General features: G+C 36.7%; 1 protein-coding gene across 1 annotated transcript; it reads left to right on the top strand.

Moving 5' to 3' along the window:
* Positions 1-4,553: 4,553 nt before the first annotated feature.
* On the top strand, positions 4,554-9,345 carry LOC131367664 (cytochrome P450 7A1). Its single transcript, XM_058413093.1, has 6 exons — positions 4,554-4,942; positions 5,766-6,006; positions 6,101-6,705; positions 7,345-7,475; positions 7,582-7,760; positions 8,550-9,345. The coding sequence occupies exons 1-6, from the start codon at positions 4,860-4,862 to the stop codon at positions 8,847-8,849; spliced, it is 1,539 nt and encodes a 512-aa protein (XP_058269076.1). The 5' UTR covers positions 4,554-4,859; the 3' UTR covers positions 8,850-9,345.
* Positions 9,346-18,062: the final 8,717 nt, after the last annotated feature.

Genomic DNA, 18,062 nt, shown 5'->3' with positions numbered 1-18,062 from the left:
TTCCTGTGTCTGATTTGTCTGTGTCTGATTTGTCTGTGTCTGATTCCTCTGTGTCTGATTCATCTGAGTCTGATTCCTCTGTGTCTGATTCATCTGAGTCTGATTCCTCTGTGTCTGATTTGTCTGTGTCTGATTTGTCTGTGTCTGATTCCTCTGTGTCTGATTCATCTGTGTCTGATTCATCTGAGTCTGATTCCTCTGTGTCTGATTTGTCTGTGTCAGATTCCTCTGAGTTTGATTCCTTTGTGACTGATTCCTCTGAGTCTGATTCATCTGAGTCTGATTCCTCTGAGTTTGATTCCTTTGTGACTGATTCATCTGAGTCTGATTCCTCTGAGTCTGATTCCTTTGTGACTGATTCCTCTGTGTCTGATTCCTCTGAGTCTGATTCCTTTATGACTGATTCCTCTGAGTCTGATTCCTCTGAGTCTGATTCCTTTGTGACTGATTCCTCTGAGTCTGATTCATCTGAGTCTGATTCATCTGAGTCTGATTCATCTGAGCCTGATTCCTTTGTGACTGATTCATCTGAGTCTGATTCCTATTAATGTGAATAAACCTTTAGATAATTCAGGTCTTAATGTTCTGCTGTGTTTCTGCTCCAGTGTCTTCACAGCCATAAAAACCTCACTTTTCTTTCTTCTTCATCTTCTAATTCGTCATCTTTGTTTTCTTCTTCGTCTTCTTTTGCTTCTTTTTCGTCATATTCTTCTTCTTCATCTTCTGCTTTGTCTTCATCTTCATCTGCTTCTTCTTTTTCTTCTTCATTTTTTTCTTCGTTTTTATCTTCCTCTTCTTCTTCTTACTTATAGAACAACAATAAATGTACCTGAGTGTTTGTTTAACGTTATCTTTCAATACCTCTCATTTATTTTATTTCTTTATTTAATTTCATTACTTATTTATAGTTTTGTTTTAATCTCTGTTTCTTTTTTATTTCTTTATTTTATTGTCTTTTCTTTTCTTTTCTTTTTTACGTTTTGTAACCATTTTGTATGAAACATGTTTCTCTAATAAAAGTTGGTTTTCAGAACCCTGGCAGCTGAATTTCAACATTGTGGTGTTTTTATCTGGTCTCAAGGCCAGGAGAGCCATCGCAGTGTTAATTATTAAAGCTGATGAAGATGGCCTTCAGCTCGAGCTTATCGACCAGGAGGAACTTCATGTGAGATGTGTTTATGATAAGATGAGACGCCGTTGCTCTCTGTCTCACGGGCAGAGCTGAGGAAAATTTCTCAACGCAGAAACTCATGCATTGAGTACAGTGTGATGACATCATCAGCAGGTCGTGACCTCACATCACAATTCCTCCTGAGCCTGAAATTCAAAGAAACATCTCCAGCTTCACTGAACTCCGACTGATCGAGTGACGTTTGAAGAACCTCTGTGTCACAACACAACATTTACCCATAATGCACCAGGAGTCAGGAATCGAACATTCACATGAAATAAACAAGTGTCCAAAGCGCTAATCTCATAACGTCTGATGATAGGTAGCATGCTGTTAGCTAGCATGCTAGGTTTCTGCACTGTGATGCTACTGCATATATTTTCACAACTTTACTGCAATGACGCTGAAGTCAACCTGAAAAATGTTAGCATGCAAAAGTTAAAAAAGTTAGCTAGTTTACACCAAAAAAAGGGATTTCACAAAAAATATTGCTGACATAGAAGTGTTGCAGCTAGCGCACATGATACTTGTTAGCATACTGGCTTAGCCTAGTGTAACGGAGGCCAGCGGTAGGTGCTGTGCAGGTAAACCTCACTCCCGTGATCTAGCCTCCTTGGTAGAGCGTTGGCCTCCCACGCCAGAGAGCCGCTCGGGGCGGTTGCGAGTAGGACCCGGTGGGGGGGTGAGGGGTGTACACTAGCACTGGCTAGTTTTATGTTGCATTTTCCCACCACTCTTTCTGAGACGATCTTTTAAACTTTACATCACAGAATAATCAAAATAATAATAATAAAAAAGCTTTCAGAAGTTTTTGTCATTTCTCTTAAAGCTGAAGCAGGAATGAAGCTTTTCCAGTTTTTTTTGTGTGGCTACTTCAGGACACAGAGGCAGCAGTGTGCTGTTTGTTTTGGTCAGAGACGCTGTGGTGAGGAAACTCTCACTCACAGTAACCTTTTATCCCGAGGTGACCCGAGCTGAGAGAAGGTTACTCCAGGCTAAAGCAGCAGACCCTCAAACCGCTCGCTCACTTCCTGCTTTTATTTTTAATTCCTTCTGTCACTGTTTTTTTTCGTCTGAATTAAATATAAAACAGGAAACTGGGGGATGGGGGATGTGTGTTTTTGTGGATGATCATAAAATATAAATAAATCAGTTTGTTAGTGTTTTTCCCCTGTGCTTAAACATACCAGATCATCATCATTATTATTATTATTATTATTATTATTATTATTATTATTATTATTATTTGTTACTTCAGTACAAACCTCAGCAACTCCTTAAAGAAAATGAAAATAAAAAAAAACATGTTGCAAAATGGGTCCAGGGGTCAGGGGACGAGGTCAGGGTCAGGTGACCATGAACAGTTTGCTCATGTTTAACTAGAAATGTTACAGAAGATGCCGGATGATGAAAACAGATTTAAGTGAAATTCTGATAATCACGTAAGCAGCGACACGCACAAAGACCAAACATTTATTCGCCATGGAAACAAGAACAACGAGCACGAACACACACACACTGAATACTCACACACACAAGGCTGAACACACACATGATTGAACACACACACACTGAATACTCACACACACAAGGCTGAACACACACATGATTGAACACACACACACCACTGAACACACACATGACTGAACACACACACACACCACTGAACACACACACACAGCTGAACACACACACAGACATGCATGTTTCATGTTTACTGCTAAAAATCAGCTACTGAGCAAGACACACCCCCTGGAGGCGGGGCATCAACCTTCTACAGAGCATCTAATTGAATTGAATTGAATTGTTTTAAAATTACAACTATAAGAGCTATATTCCTGTAAAACACTAAAAGCTCTCCAACCATCTTTAGATTTTCAGTCTGAAGCTGTTTCTGCTCTTCTGATTTAAGGCTCTTTATGGAGTCTGTGAGGTTCTACAGTGAACCAGGAACGAGAACATCTCCCTCAATAAACTCAAGAAAATCAAGATCAAGACTCTACACCTACAGAAAAAAACGTTCCTCAACGGTTCTCCACATCTGAGGATAATTCTGAGCTCTCAGCTCTTTCCCTCTGATCTTCTCATTCTTCAAAGAACCATAAAGGTTTCTGTGCTGTGAGAATAATGAAAGTCATTAGAGTTAAGCACAGCGTCTGTCCGGTTTCCTCAAACACGCTGCAGGTCTCTGACTCCTGACCTGTTTAATTGCTGCTACAATGTTCTTAACATCAAACTGGTAAAAGCATTGTAACAAACTGGTAACAAACTTTTCCATCAAAGGATAATTTAGATTAATAAAAATGCTTCTTTTATCACATCACTCTGGAGCAGGGTTTCTCAGACATTTACAGCAGGGACAGGCCAGCTCAACAAACAAACAAACAAAATCCCAAACACATCAGTTCAGAGTTTCTATGAAAAATTTCTACACATTATTAAATATGTACGGTAATATGGGATGTGATAGCTTAGTGGTTATGGTGTTGGGCTATTGATCAGAAGGTTGTGAGTTCATATCTCCAGGTCCACCAAGGTACCACTGCTGGGCCCCTGAGCAAGACCTTTAACCCTTTATTGCTCAGGTGTATAAAATGAGATGAAATGTGAGTCGCTCTGGATAAGGGCGTGTGCCAAATGCCAGAAATTTAAATGTAATATTTTGCGTTGAAAATGGATTTTATTTATTAATGAAACTACATCAATAGAATAACTTTCCAATTATGAACCTCATTATTTAATTGAAATGATTGTTTAATTTAGTTAACAGTATTTATAGAGAAACTACTCTTCACAACACTTCACAAAATATTCCAGTGTCCAGGATACGACCCTGAGGTTTCCCCAGACCTGACTGTGAGGACCAGGACACTGAGGTTCAGTGACGTGGGTTTGAGTCTCGCCTCCACGCATTTCTTCATTGTTGCAGCCAAAGACACTTAACCTCCTCCCAGTGAGACACAAACAGCATGTAATGAGTTTTCGTGAGAGCTGTGCTCATGGACTGACTGCCTCTGTGTGTGTGTGTGTGTGTGTGTGTGTGTGACTCACCGCTACAGAGAATAGATGAATGGAAGTTTTGATCTTACAAAAAATTTTCACAGCAGACTGCTTTTCTTTCCGTCTCACTGCACTGACCGCTTCACACGTGACTCTCTCTCTCTCTCTCTCTCTCTGTAAAAAAAAAAAAAAAACCCACACACACTTTCTTTCACATTATTTAATTTCTCTTTCAGCATGCACCTCAGATCAGGTACATCAGGTCCTGTCTACTTATTTTGTCTTAAAAATGTCTTTTACTCTAAATTAAAACTTTGTTGTTTCCTTCCAGAAATAACCCTTTGGATATTTGTTGCTTGATCCTTCAAATGGTACGACCTTGAAGCTATTTCCCAACTCAGCAGTTACCAAAGTGCAGGCTGCTAACCCTCAGGTGGAGCCGTCCATGGACTCCGTTCAAGGCCATGCGCTTATTTCCTAGAGGTTTGTGCCGGTTTCCTAGAGACCTGAAAAAATCTGAGGGTTGTAATTGTTCAGCCCATGAATGGCCCTTTGGTTACGGAGTAGACAGTGGCGTGTATAAAAGCAGAGGAAGCGCACATGCTCAGATCAGTGTGGTCACTCAGACTGTTCCCTCACAGACAGCAAACTTTCCTCAGGCTCTGTGATTCACTGCTCAGCTGCAGACATGGTCATCAGTGTTGCCCTCATCTGGGCCGTTGTGGTGGGACTCTGCTGCTGCCTCTGGCTCGTTTTGGGGATCCGCAGGAGGTAAATAAAATAAACAATTATATAATTTACAAATTCTAGCAATGTCATGTTATGTGTTTGATCGGGATTTTAGTAATGTGATGAGAAATGAAGGAGAAATGAAGAGTAAATATCTGGACCTACATTAATAAAATAAACAAAGTGTATATTTATTTTTATTTCTTTATTTTGGGAAAATTCTCCCCTCACTCATCTCAGGTTCCAAAATATTTCTGTACTGAATAAATATTTTTGAATCCCAAAATAAACATCTAGCACTATTTTTCCCTCCAGCAGGAATCTGTATGTTATGAACTGACCCCAGAGGTGACCCGTGTAGTTTGTCAGTGCATCTGCTTTACCTGCTTTCACATTTATATTTATATTCTAGGTTATATTTAGAAAAAAATGATGATTATTAGGAAAAAGTGTCAAAACATTAACTAAGATGTGCTGAGATAACTGCTACACAGCCGATACAATCCAACACAAATCCATTTCTCTGAAGAGATTCTGAAAGAACTCCAGTGGACCATGAACTTGTTTGCAGAAATATGCTGAAAGTCATGAAACACACTGAAGCTCTTCTCAATCCTGACATATTTCTCCAGAGTTTTAAACAAAGAAATTTCTGGAAAACGTCCGGAGATGTAGTCTGAAATTTTGCATTCGAATGTCTGATCTTTAGGAGATCAGGGTGGAAATGTGATCTGGATCCAGTTCCTGGTGTGAAAATGATTTTTTCAATAAGAGCATGATGGCCAGTCCACTGCACCACTAATGGCCACTAAATGCCTAGCTAGCCAAAGCTTGATCTCATATTTCAGTTGATTCTGTGTTCCAGGCAGCCCGGAGAACCTCCTGTAGAAAATGGCTGGATCCCCTACATGGGTTGTGCTCTTCAGTTCGGCGCTAACCCATTGGAATTCCTCCGTAGCAGACAGAAGAAATTTGGCCACATTTTCACGTGTAAGATCGCTGGATGTTTTGTCCACTTCCTCTGCGACCCATTCTCTTATCACTCTGTCATCCGTCAAGGGAGGCATCTGGACTGGAAGAAGTTTCACTTCGCAGCATCTGCCAAGGTAAAAATTTTTTTTGAAAAAGTCAGATGGAGGTCTCATGATTAAGCAGCACAAGTACAGGAAGGTCATGTTTTTCTGACATACTGTTCCACAGGCATTTGGTCATGAAAGCATGGACCCGAGCCATGGACACACAACGGAGAACCTTCACCAGACTTTCCTGAAGACTTTGCAAGGCGATGCTCTCCCGTCTCTCATTGAAAACATGATGGAGAACCTGCAGAGTGTCATGCTCCAGTCCAACATGCTCAAATCCAGCAGCTCGGAATGGGAAGTGGACGGAATCTTCGCTTTCTGCTACAAGATCATGTTCGAGTCCGGCTACCTCACGCTGTTCGGAAAGGAGTTGGACGGAGACAAGACAGTTGCGCGTCAGCAAGCCGAGAAAGCGCTAGTCCTCAATGCTCTGGAGAACTTCAAGGAGTTTGATAAGATTTTCCCTGCACTCGTCGCGGGTCTCCCCATCCACGTATTCAAGAGCGGCCACAGTGCGCGCGAGAACCTTGCCAAAACCATGCTGCACGAGAAGCTCAGCAAGCGCACCAAGATTTCTGACCTCATATCTCTGAGAATGCAGCTCAATGATTCATTATCAACCTTCAACGAGCTGAGCAAAGCCAGGACTCACGTCGCCATCCTGTGGGCCTCACAAGCCAACACCTTACCCGCAACATTCTGGACACTCTTCTACCTCATCAGGTACCGGTTCTGCATGAGCTCATTAGCACAGTAGTCATTTCCTCCAAGCGCTGCAGACACTGCTGATAGCCATCAGGGTTACTGATAGTCCTGGCAGATACTACTTAATGGCTCTTGGCAGAGATCTTTACTATAGTTTGAGCAGCAGGTGAAGGTCTAATCCAGGTTTTAGTAGAGTAACACTGCTGAAAGAGGTCAAGGTTAATTAATGACACTTGGCAAAGGTCTCTCCTGTACATGGGTTTTTAGTGAAGGTCTTATCTGTGGCTCTGATCACTTACTGGTGTCTTGGGCAACACAACTACCTCATCATTAATTGCTCAGCTGCTTCCTAACAGCATAACATTTCTCCTTCAGTGATCACCTGCATGTTCTCAGTCCTTCTTGATCATGACTTTCCTCTCTAGAGAAGCTCTCACAGAACCCAACATCTCAAGGTGTCCCTTAGAGGTCATTTTTGAACAGTCAGGTAGAGAGGAAGTACAGGAAGGAACCAGTGTTGTGTAAAAATGTTGATGATGTTCCTTCATTCTTTTGTCTGAGGAACTGAATGAGAAGATCATCTTCAAGATTAAAGCAGAAACCTTTTTTCTTTGACCTTTTCCTAAACACTTCTTTTGCTTCATCTTGTTTTTTTAGATGTCCAGCAGCAATGAAGGCAGCTACTGAGGAAGTAAAGAACGTGTTTGAGAGCTCTAACCAGAAAGTCGATCCCAAAGATCCTAAACTGGTCCTAACCAGAGAGCAGTTAGACAACATGCCAGTTCTCGGTACAGTCCTTATTAAATTCAAAGGAAAATAAAGAGTTACATATTAATTCTTTGTATCAGTGTGATGACATGTGTAATAAACTCCTGATGATGTCTCCATCTGCAGACAGTATAATAAAGGAAGCCATGAGACTGTCTAGTGCTTCTCTAAATGTCAGGGTGGCTAAAGGAGATTTCTTGCTCCATCTGGACAACATGGAATCGTACCGGATCCGTAAAGACGACGTGATAGCGCTGTATCCGCAAATGCTCCACTTCGATCCTGAGATCTACGAAGATCCTCTGGTGAGTAAAGAAAGAGCTTTTATACGCAACCTTCTCACTTTTGCAGTTTGAATATTAATGAGTGTTTTATCAGTCCACTTAGCACATGTTAATGTTTCTATAGATTTTTTACACACACATCAACTATACATGATTGGTATATACTGTACACTGATACCATTAGGGGAGTAGATTCATGGGGGAGGAGTAAGCGCACCAATAATCAGAATAATCAATTACATCCCTCTGATATTTATACCATCAGCAACTGAATCGTTTGTAGAAGTCATTTAATTTGGAATATTATTGATGTTCAGTATCTACTGTGAGTTTATCGAAATAAATCAGATAAAATATTAAAAGCCCCCCTAGACCAAAACCCCCCGCCCCCCTCGCCACCGCTGCATGAGTTGGTATCATCCAACTGTTGCCTCACCACATGACACATGATTACTGTCTTCTGTGGATAGGTTTTATTTTTATTTCACTTTATTCTTATTCTGTTTTTGGCTGTCTGAACTCTCTGAGGTGATGTGAAGCTTTCAAGGAATCAACACATTCAATGTGAACGTCCTCAAATTGACTCGAGGCGACTCGCCTTTCATTTCCTTTACTTAGTTTCCAAGTTAGACAGATAGATGAAGGGGATATAATGATACTGAATATATCACAAGTCACACTTTAACCCCCACCCTCAGGGTCCAAACCAAAGCTAAACCCATAGATACTATCCACTGATTGACAGATACACTGATTCAGCTATCCACTGATTCACTGATTCTTAAATATGTAAATGTTCTTCTCTGGCAGACATACAAGTACGACAGATTCTTGGATGAAAAGGGACAGGAGAAGACGTGTTTTTATCGAGGAGGACGTAGACTGCGCTACTACTACATGCCCTTCGGCTCCGGAGTCACCAAATGCCCCGGGCGATTTTTCGCTGTTCATGAGATTAAGCAGTTCCTGTCTTTGGTGCTGTCCTACTTTGAGATGGAGCTTTTGAATTCTGAAGTGAAAGTTCCTCCTTTGGATCAGTCCCGTGCCGGCCTCGGCATTTTACAGCCCACATACGACGTCGACTTTAAATACAGACTCAAAACACAATAGAACTTCACCCCCTGTTCATATTTAATGTAAATAGTGTATATTTTTGTTTAGCTATAGTTGTTGATAGTGAAATTTTAAAGTGTTCTTAATTGTTTCTAAAATGTTGTGATATAAAATTGACGTTTTTTTTCCCAAACCAGTATAAAGCCTCAGCTATGAAATAATAACGCTAACAGCGTCCTCATTAACATTCCACAGTGACTGCAATAAAGTGATTTAAGTGATTTGATATTTGCACTGATTTCTTTTCGATGGCTCTTGAATGCTGCTGTGTAAAACGTCTCTGCTGACTGATATCAGTAATATTTACTGCCAAGACTTATAGAAGTGATCTATTCTGAAAGAACGAATGAATGAATGAATGATCTGCTGAAATGGTCTTGTATATAAAGTGAGATTATTTTAACGTTTTAATTCTGTAATTTTCTCTAAACAGAATTGTTTGTCAGGATTACCATGCACACAATGTTCACGCCTCCTTTAACTCAGAATTCAATTAAAGCATTTTTTTTTGTGTACAACATGTCTGTTTTTGTTTACAGTCCAACATGCCCTGGTTTTACATTTCACTGTGTACTTTATGTACATTTCTCCAGGGATAGTCACAGAGAGTCACATACGAGCACCACATGGAGAAACATTCAAGTTCATTTTTATTATAATTATTCCATTTAACAGTTCCTGTTCATCCGAACTCTCGTGTCTGTTATGCAGTCTGGCGTTTCTCATATCTAAGCTGAGGAGATAAGACCACCAGTGTCTACACTTTGCTCATGACTCAAGGTTACACCCTGGCACATTGCTCTCTGATACAGCTCTCTGTGCTCCTCACAGTTTAAACACCAGAACATCATAAGCACAAAACTCTGCAACACTAAAATACTTTTTAGTATGATAAAATGATCTCCTTAATAAGCAGGTTACTGGTTGTTGTGGTATCAGGATCTGTACTGGTGGAAAAGCCGCTTCAGTGAGTCACTAATGGAAATCCAGCATTATGATCATGACTCAGTTGAGCTCTTCACCCAGCACTGATTCATGAAGATCTAATATTTTCTCCATCAGTCATCAAAAGTTCATAAATTCAAGACTGAAGCTCCTGGTTTCACACTTCATTTCCATACAGTCCACAGATCCACAGAAGATTAATGCTTTATAATCCCACGCGCTGGTGTTTATAATGATTTAAAATCCCACGCGCTGGTGTTTATAATGATTTATAATCCCACTCTCAGTGTTTATAATGATTTATAATCCCACTCTCAGTGTTTATAATGATTTATAATCCCACTCTCAGTGTTTATAATGATTTATAATCCCACTCTCAGTGTTTATAATGATTTATAATCCCACTCTCAGTGTTTATAATGATTTATAATCCCACGCGCTGGTGTTTATAATGATTTATAATCCCACGCGCTGGTGTTTATAATGATTTAAAATCCCACGCGCTGGTGTTTATAATGATTTATAATCCCACTCTCAGTGTTTATAATGATTTATAATCCCACTCTCAGTGTTTATAATGATTTATAATCCCACGCGCTGGTGTTTATAATGATTTATAATCCCACGCGCTGGTGTTTATAATGATTTAAAATCCCACGCGCTGGTGTTTATAATGATTTATAATCCCACGCGCTGGTGTTTATAATGATTTATAATCCCACGCGCTGGTGTTTATAATGATTTATAATCCCACGCGCTGGTGTTTATAATGATTTATAATCCCACTCTCAGTGTTTATAATGATTTATAATCCCACTCTCAGTGTTTATAATGATTTATAATCCCACTCTCAGTGTTTATAATGATTTATAATCCCACTCTCAGTGTTTATAATGATTTAAAAATCCCACACGCTGGTGTTTATAATGATTTATGATCCCACGCGCTGGTGTTTATAATGATTTAAAATCCCACGCGCTGGTGTTTATAATGATTTATAATCCCACGCGCTGGTGTTTATAATGATTTATAATCCCACTCTCAGTGTTTATAATGATTTATAATCCCACGCTCTGGTGTTTATAATGATTTATAATACCACTCTCAGTGTTTATAATGATTTATAATCCCATGCTCTGGTGTTTATAATGATTTATAATCCCACTCTCAGTGTTTATAATGATTTATAATCCCACTCTCAGTGTTTATAATAATTTATAATCCCACACCCAGTGTTTATAATGATTTATAATCCCACTCCCAGTGTTTATAATGATTTATAATCCCACTCTCAGTGTTTATAATGATTTATAATCCCACTCTCAGTGTTTATAATGATTTATAATCCCACTCTCAGTGTTTATAATGATTTATAATCCCACTCCCAGTGTTTATAATGATTTATAATCCCACTCCCAGTGTTTATAATGATTTATAATCCCACTCCCAGTGTTTATAATGATTTATAATCCCACTCTCAGTGTTTATAATGATTTATAATCCCACTCTCAGTGTTTATAATGATTTATAATCCCACTCTCAGTGTTTATAATGATTTATAATCCCACTCTCAGTGTTTATAATGATTTATAATCCCACGCGCTGGTGTTTATAATGATTTAAAATCCCACGCGCTGGTATTTATAATGATTTATAATCCCACTCTCAGTGTTTATAATGATTTATAATCCCACGCTCTGGTGTTTATAATGATTTATAATCCCACTCTCAGTGTTTATAATGATTTATAATCCCACGCTCTGGTGTTTATAATGATTTATAATCCCACTCTCTGTCTTTATAATGATTTATAATCCCTCTCCCAGTGTTTATAATGATTTATAATCCCACTCTCAGTGTTTATAATGATTTATAATCCCACGCTCTGGTGTTTATAATGATTTATAATCCCACTCTCAGTGTTTATAATGATTTATAATCCCACTCCCAGTGTTTATAATGATTTATAATCCCACTCTCAGTGTTTATAATGATTTATAATCCCACGCTCTGGTGTTTATAATGATTTATAATCCCACTCTCAGTGTTTATAATGATTTATAATCCCACTCTCAGTGTTTATAATGATTTATAATCCCACTCTCAGTGTTTATAATGATTTATAATCTCACTCTCAGTGTTTATAATGATTTATAATCCCACGCGCTGGTGTTTATAATGATTTATAATCCCACGCGCTGGTGTTTATAATGATTTAAAATCCCACGCGCTGGTGTTTATAATGATTTATAATCCCACTCTCAGTGTTTATAATGATTTATAATCCCACTCTCAGTGTTTATAATGATTTATAATCCCACTCTCTGTGTTTATAATGATTTATAATCCCACGCGCTGGTGTTTATAATGATTTATAATCCCACTCTCTGTGTTTATAATGATTTATAATCCCACGCGCTGGTGTTTATAATGATTTAAAATCCCACGCGCTGGTGTTTATAATGATTTATAATCCCACGCGCTGGTGTTTATAATGATTTAAAATCCCACGCGCTGGTGTTTATAATGATTTATAATCCCACGCGCTGGTGTTTATAATGATTTATAATCCCACTCTCAGTGTTTATAATGATTTATAATCCCACTCTCAGTGTTTATAATGATTTATAATCCCACTCTCAGTGTTTATAATGATTTAAAAATCCCACACGCTGGTGTTTATAATGATTTATGATCCCACGCGCTGGTGTTTATAATGATTTAAAATCCCATGCGCTGGTGTTTATAATGATTTATAATCCCACGAGCTGGTGTTTATAATGATTTATAATCCCACTCTCAGTGTTTATAATGATTTATAATCCCACGCTCTGGTGTTTATAATGATTTATAATACCACTCTCAGTGTTTATAATGATTTATAATCCCACTCTCAGTGTTTATAATGATTTATAATCCCATGCTCTGGTGTTTATAATGATTTATAATCCCACTCTCAGTGTTTATAATGATTTATAATCCCACTCTCAGTGTTTATAATAATTTATAATCCCACACCCAGTGTTTATAATGATTTATAATCCCACTCCCAGTGTTTATAATGATTTATAATCCCATGCTCTGGTGTTTATAATGATTTATAATCCCACTCTCAGTGTTTATAATGATTTATAATCCCACTCTCAGTGTTTATAATGATTTATAATCCCACTCCCAGTGTTTATAATGATTTATAATCCCACTCCCAGTGTTTATAATGATTTATAATCCCACTCCCAGTGTTTATAATGATTAATAATCCCACTCTCAGTGTTTATAATGATTTATAATCCCACTCTCAGTGTTTATAATGATTTATAATCCCACTCTCAGTGTTTATAATGATTTATAATCCCACTCTCAGTGTTTATAATGATTTATAATCCCACGCGCTGGTGTTTATAATGATTTAAAATCCCACGCGCTGGTATTTATAATGATTTATAATCCCACTCTCAGTGTTTATAATGATTTATAATCCCACGCTCTGGTGTTTATAATGATTTATAATCCCACTCTCAGTGTTTATAATGATTTATAATCCCACGCTCTGGTGTTTATAATGATTTATAATCCCACTCTCAGTGTTTATAATGATTTATAATCCCACTCTCTGTGTTTATAATGATTTATAATCCCACTCCCAGTGTTTATAATGATTTATAATCCCACTCTCAGTGTTTATAATGATTTATAATCCCACGCTCTGGTGTTTATAATGATTTATAATCCCACTCTCAGTGTTTATAATGATTTATAATCCCACTCTCAGTGTTTATAATGATTTATAATCCCACTCTCTGTGTTTATAATGATTTATAATCCCACTCTCAGTGTTTATAATGATTTATAATCCCACTCTCTGTGTTTATAATGATTTATAATCCCACTCTCAGTGTTTATAATGATTTATAATCCCACGCTCTGGTGTTTATAATGATTTATAATCCCACTCTCAGTGTTTATAATGATTTATAATCCCACTCTCAGTGTTTATAATGATTTATAATCCCACTCCCAGTGTTTATAATGATTTATAATCCCACTCTCAGTGTTTATAATGATTTATAATCCCACGCTCTGGTGTTTATAATGATTTATAATCCCACTCTCAGTGTTTATAATGATTTATAATCCCACTCCCAGTGTTTATAATGATTTATAATCCCACTCTCAGTGTTTATAATGATTTATAATCCCACTCCCAGTGTTTATAATGATTTATAATCCCACTCTCAGTGTTTATAATGATTTATAATCCCACTCTCAGTGTTTATAATGATTTATAATCCCACGCTCTGGTGTTTATAATGATTTATAATCCCACTCTCAGTGTTTATAATGATTTATAATCCCACGCTCTGGTGTTTATAATGATTTATAATCCCACTCTCAGTGTTTATAATGATTTATAATCCCACTCTCAGTGTTTATAATGATTTATAATCCCACTCCCAGTGTTTATAATGATTTATAATCCCACTCTCTGTGTTTATAATGATTTATAATCCCTCTCCCAGTGTTTATAATGATTTATAATCCCACTCTCAGTGTTTATAATGATTTATAATCCCACTCTCAGTGTTTATAATGATTTATAATCCCACTCCCAGTGTTTATAATGATTTATAATCCCACTCTCAGTGTTTATAATGATTTATAATCCCACTCTCTGTGTTTATAATGATTTATAATCCCTCTCCCAGTGTTTATAATGATTTATAATCCCACTCTCAGTGTTTATAATGATTTATAATCCCACGCTCTGGTGTTTATAATGATTTATAATCCCACTCTCAGTGTTTATAATGATTTATAATCCCACTCCCAGTGTTTATAATGATTTATAATCCCACTCTCAGTGTTTATAATGATTTATAATCCCACTCTCAGTGTTTATAATGATTTATAATCCCACTCTCAGTGTTTATAATGATTTATAATCCCACTCTCAGTGTTTATAATGATTTATAATCCCACTCTCAGTGTTTATAATGATTTATAATCCCACGCTCTGGTGTTTATAATGATTTATAATCCCACTCTCAGTGTTTATAATGATTTATAATCCCACGCTCTGGTGTTTATAATGATTTATAATCCCACTCTCAGTGTTTATAATGATTTATAATCCCACTCTCAGTGTTTATAATGATTTATAATCCCACTCCCAGTGTTTATAATGATTTATAATCCCACTCTCAGTGTTTATAATGATTTATAATCCCTCTCCCAGTGTTTATAATAATTTATAATCCCACTCTCAGTGTTTATAATGATTTATAATCCCACGCTCTGGTGTTTATAATGATTTATAATCCCACTCTCAGTGTTTATAATGATTTATAATCCCACTCTCAGTGTTTATAATGATTTATAATCCCACTCCCAGTGTTTATAATGATTTATAATCCCACTCCCAGTGTTTATAATGATTTATAATCCCACTCTCTGTGTTTATAATGATTTATAATCCCACTCCCAGTGTTTATAATGATTTATAATCCCATGCTCTGGTGTTTATAATGATTTATAATCCCACTCTCAGTGTTTATAATGATTTATAATCCCACTCTCAGTGTTTATAATGATTTATAATCCCACTCTCAGTGTTTATAATGATTTATAATCCCACTCTCAGTGTTTATAATGATTTATAATCCCACGCTCTGGTGTTCATAATGATTTATAATCCCACGCTCTGGTGTTTATAATGATTTATAATCCCACGCTCTGGTGTTTATAATGATTTATAATCCCACTCTCTGTGTTTATAATGATTTATAATCCCACTCCCAGTGTTTATAATGATTTATAATCCCTCTCCCAGTGTTTATAATGATTTATAATCCCACGCTCTGGTGTTTATAATGATTTATAATCCCACTCTCAGTGTTTATAATGATTTATAATCCCTCTCCCAGTGTTTATAATGATTTATAATCCCACTCTCAGTGTTTATAATGATTTATAATCCCACTCTCAGTGTTTATAATGATTTATAATCCCACTCTCAGTGTTTATAATGATTTATAATCCCACTCTCAGTGTTTATAATGATTTATAATCCCACTCTCAGTGTTTATAATGATTTATAATCCCACACCCAGTGTTTATAATGATTTATAATCCCACTCCCAGTGTTTATAATGATTTATAATCCCACTCTCAGTGTTTATAATGATTTATAATCCCACTCTCAGTGTTTATAATGATTTATAATCCCACTCTCAGTGTTTATAATGATTTATAATCCCTCTCCCAGTGTTTATAATGATTTATAATCCCACTCTCAGTGTTTATAATGATTTATAATCCCACTCTCAGTGTTTATAATGATTTATAATCCCACTCTCAGTGTTTATAATGATTTATAATCCCACTCCCAGTGTTTATAATGATTTATAATCCCACTCTCTGTGTTTATAATGATTTATAATCCCTCTCCCAGTGTTTATAATGATTTATAATCCCACTCTCAGTGTTTATAATGATTTATGATCCCACGCTCTGGTGTTTATAATGATTTATAATCCCACTCTCAGTGTTTATAATGATTTATAATCCCACTCTCAGTGTTTATAATGATTTATAATCCCACTCCCAGTGTTTATAATGAATTATAATCCCACTCCCAGTGTTTATAATGATTTATTATCCCACTCTCAGTGTTTATAATGATTTATAATCCCACTCCCAGTGTTTATATTGATTTATAATCCCACTCCCAGTGTTTATAATGATTTATAATCCCATGCTCTGGTGTTTATAATGATTTATAATCCCAGTCTCAGTGTTTATAATGATTTATAATCCCACTCCCAGTGTTTATAATGATTTATAATCCCATGCTCTGGTGTTTATAATGATTTATTATCCCACTCTCAGTGTTTATAATGATTTATAATCCCACTCCCAGTGTTTATATTGATTTATAATCCCACTCCCAGTGTTTATAATGATTTATAATCCCATGCTCTGGTGTTTATAATGATTTATAATCCCAGTCTCAGTGTTTATAATGATTTATAATCCCACTCTCAGTGTTTATAATGATTTATAATCCCACTCTCAGTGTTTATAATGATTTATAATCCCACTCTCAGTGTTTATAATGATTTATAATCCCACTCTCAGTGTTTATAATGATTTATAATCCCACGCTCTGGTGTTTGTAATGATTTATAATCCCACTCTCAGTGTTTATAATGATTTATAATCCCACTCTCAGTGTTTATAATGATTTATAATCCCACTCTCAGTGTTTATAATGATTTATAATCCCACTCTCAGTGTTTATAATGATTTATAATCCCACTCTCAGTGTTTATAATGATTTATAATCCCACTCTCAGTGTTTATAATGATTTATAATCCCACTCTCTGCGATTATAATGATTTATAATCCCACTCTCAGTGTTTATAATGATTTATAATCCCACTCTCAGTGTTTATAATGATTTATAATCCCACTCTCAGTGTTTATAATGATTTATAATCCCACTCTCTGCGATTATAATGATTTATAATCCCACTCTCAGTGTTTATAATGATTTATAATCCCACTCTCTGCGATTATAATGATTTATAATCCCACTCTCAGTGTTTATAATGATTTATAATCCCACTCTCAGTGTTTATAATGATTTATAATCCCACTCTCAGTGTTTATAATGATTTATAATCCCACTCTCAGTGTTTATAATGATTTATAATCACACTCTCTGTTTATAATGTTGAATTGAATGAAGTTGATTGCATGAAGAATGATGCAGGATGTTGTTTTTTTTTTTGTATTACCTGTAAGTGTGTCTTCTGCAGAGTGCCGTGAGACAGAGCGAGTTCTCTTATCTTATTTTTATCCAGCGGATTATCTCAGATAACTCGTCTCTGACTCGGATCTGTTCCTCACTCAGCTGGGATTTCACTTTACTCAGAAACGCGAAAAATGATGACAGGAAAAAAAACCTTTCATCCGACACTTTTCTTTTTTTTAGCCCGAGCGTTGATGTCACCGCGCCCGTGGCTTCCAGCGTGTAAGTGCAGCATGTGTACCTCTACGACCTTTCACCTTTACACAATAAACCCTGCCAACACACTGCAAACCTGCTCCAGCTTCATGAACAGTGCACTTAATAACACACTTCATAACAATTTAATGGACTTTATTGTCTCCATGACGTCTGAATAGAATTTTTTTATTATTTCCACGTGTACAGTGATACAAAGAAGGCTGATAAAGAAAATTATTCTTTAAGAGAAAAT

Source organism: Hemibagrus wyckioides, linkage group LG17 (assembly GCF_019097595.1).
Source record: "Hemibagrus wyckioides isolate EC202008001 linkage group LG17, SWU_Hwy_1.0, whole genome shotgun sequence".
Lineage (NCBI taxonomy): Eukaryota > Metazoa > Chordata > Actinopteri > Siluriformes > Bagridae > Hemibagrus > Hemibagrus wyckioides.
This window is presented reverse-complemented; position numbering and strand designations above follow the sequence as displayed.

Bases quoted from the DNA above. Each gene is read 5' to 3' on its own strand.
- LOC131367664 (XM_058413093.1), top strand. From the start codon at position 4,860: ATGGTCATCAGTGTTGCCCTCATCTGGGCCGTTGTGGTGGGACTCTGC. The intron at 4,943-5,765 runs GTAAATAAAATA...TCTGTGTTCCAG, and splicing joins GTTTTGGGGATCCGCAGGAG to GCAGCCCGGAGAACCTCCTG. The intron at 6,706-7,344 runs GTACCGGTTCTG...TTGTTTTTTTAG, and splicing joins ACACTCTTCTACCTCATCAG to ATGTCCAGCAGCAATGAAGG.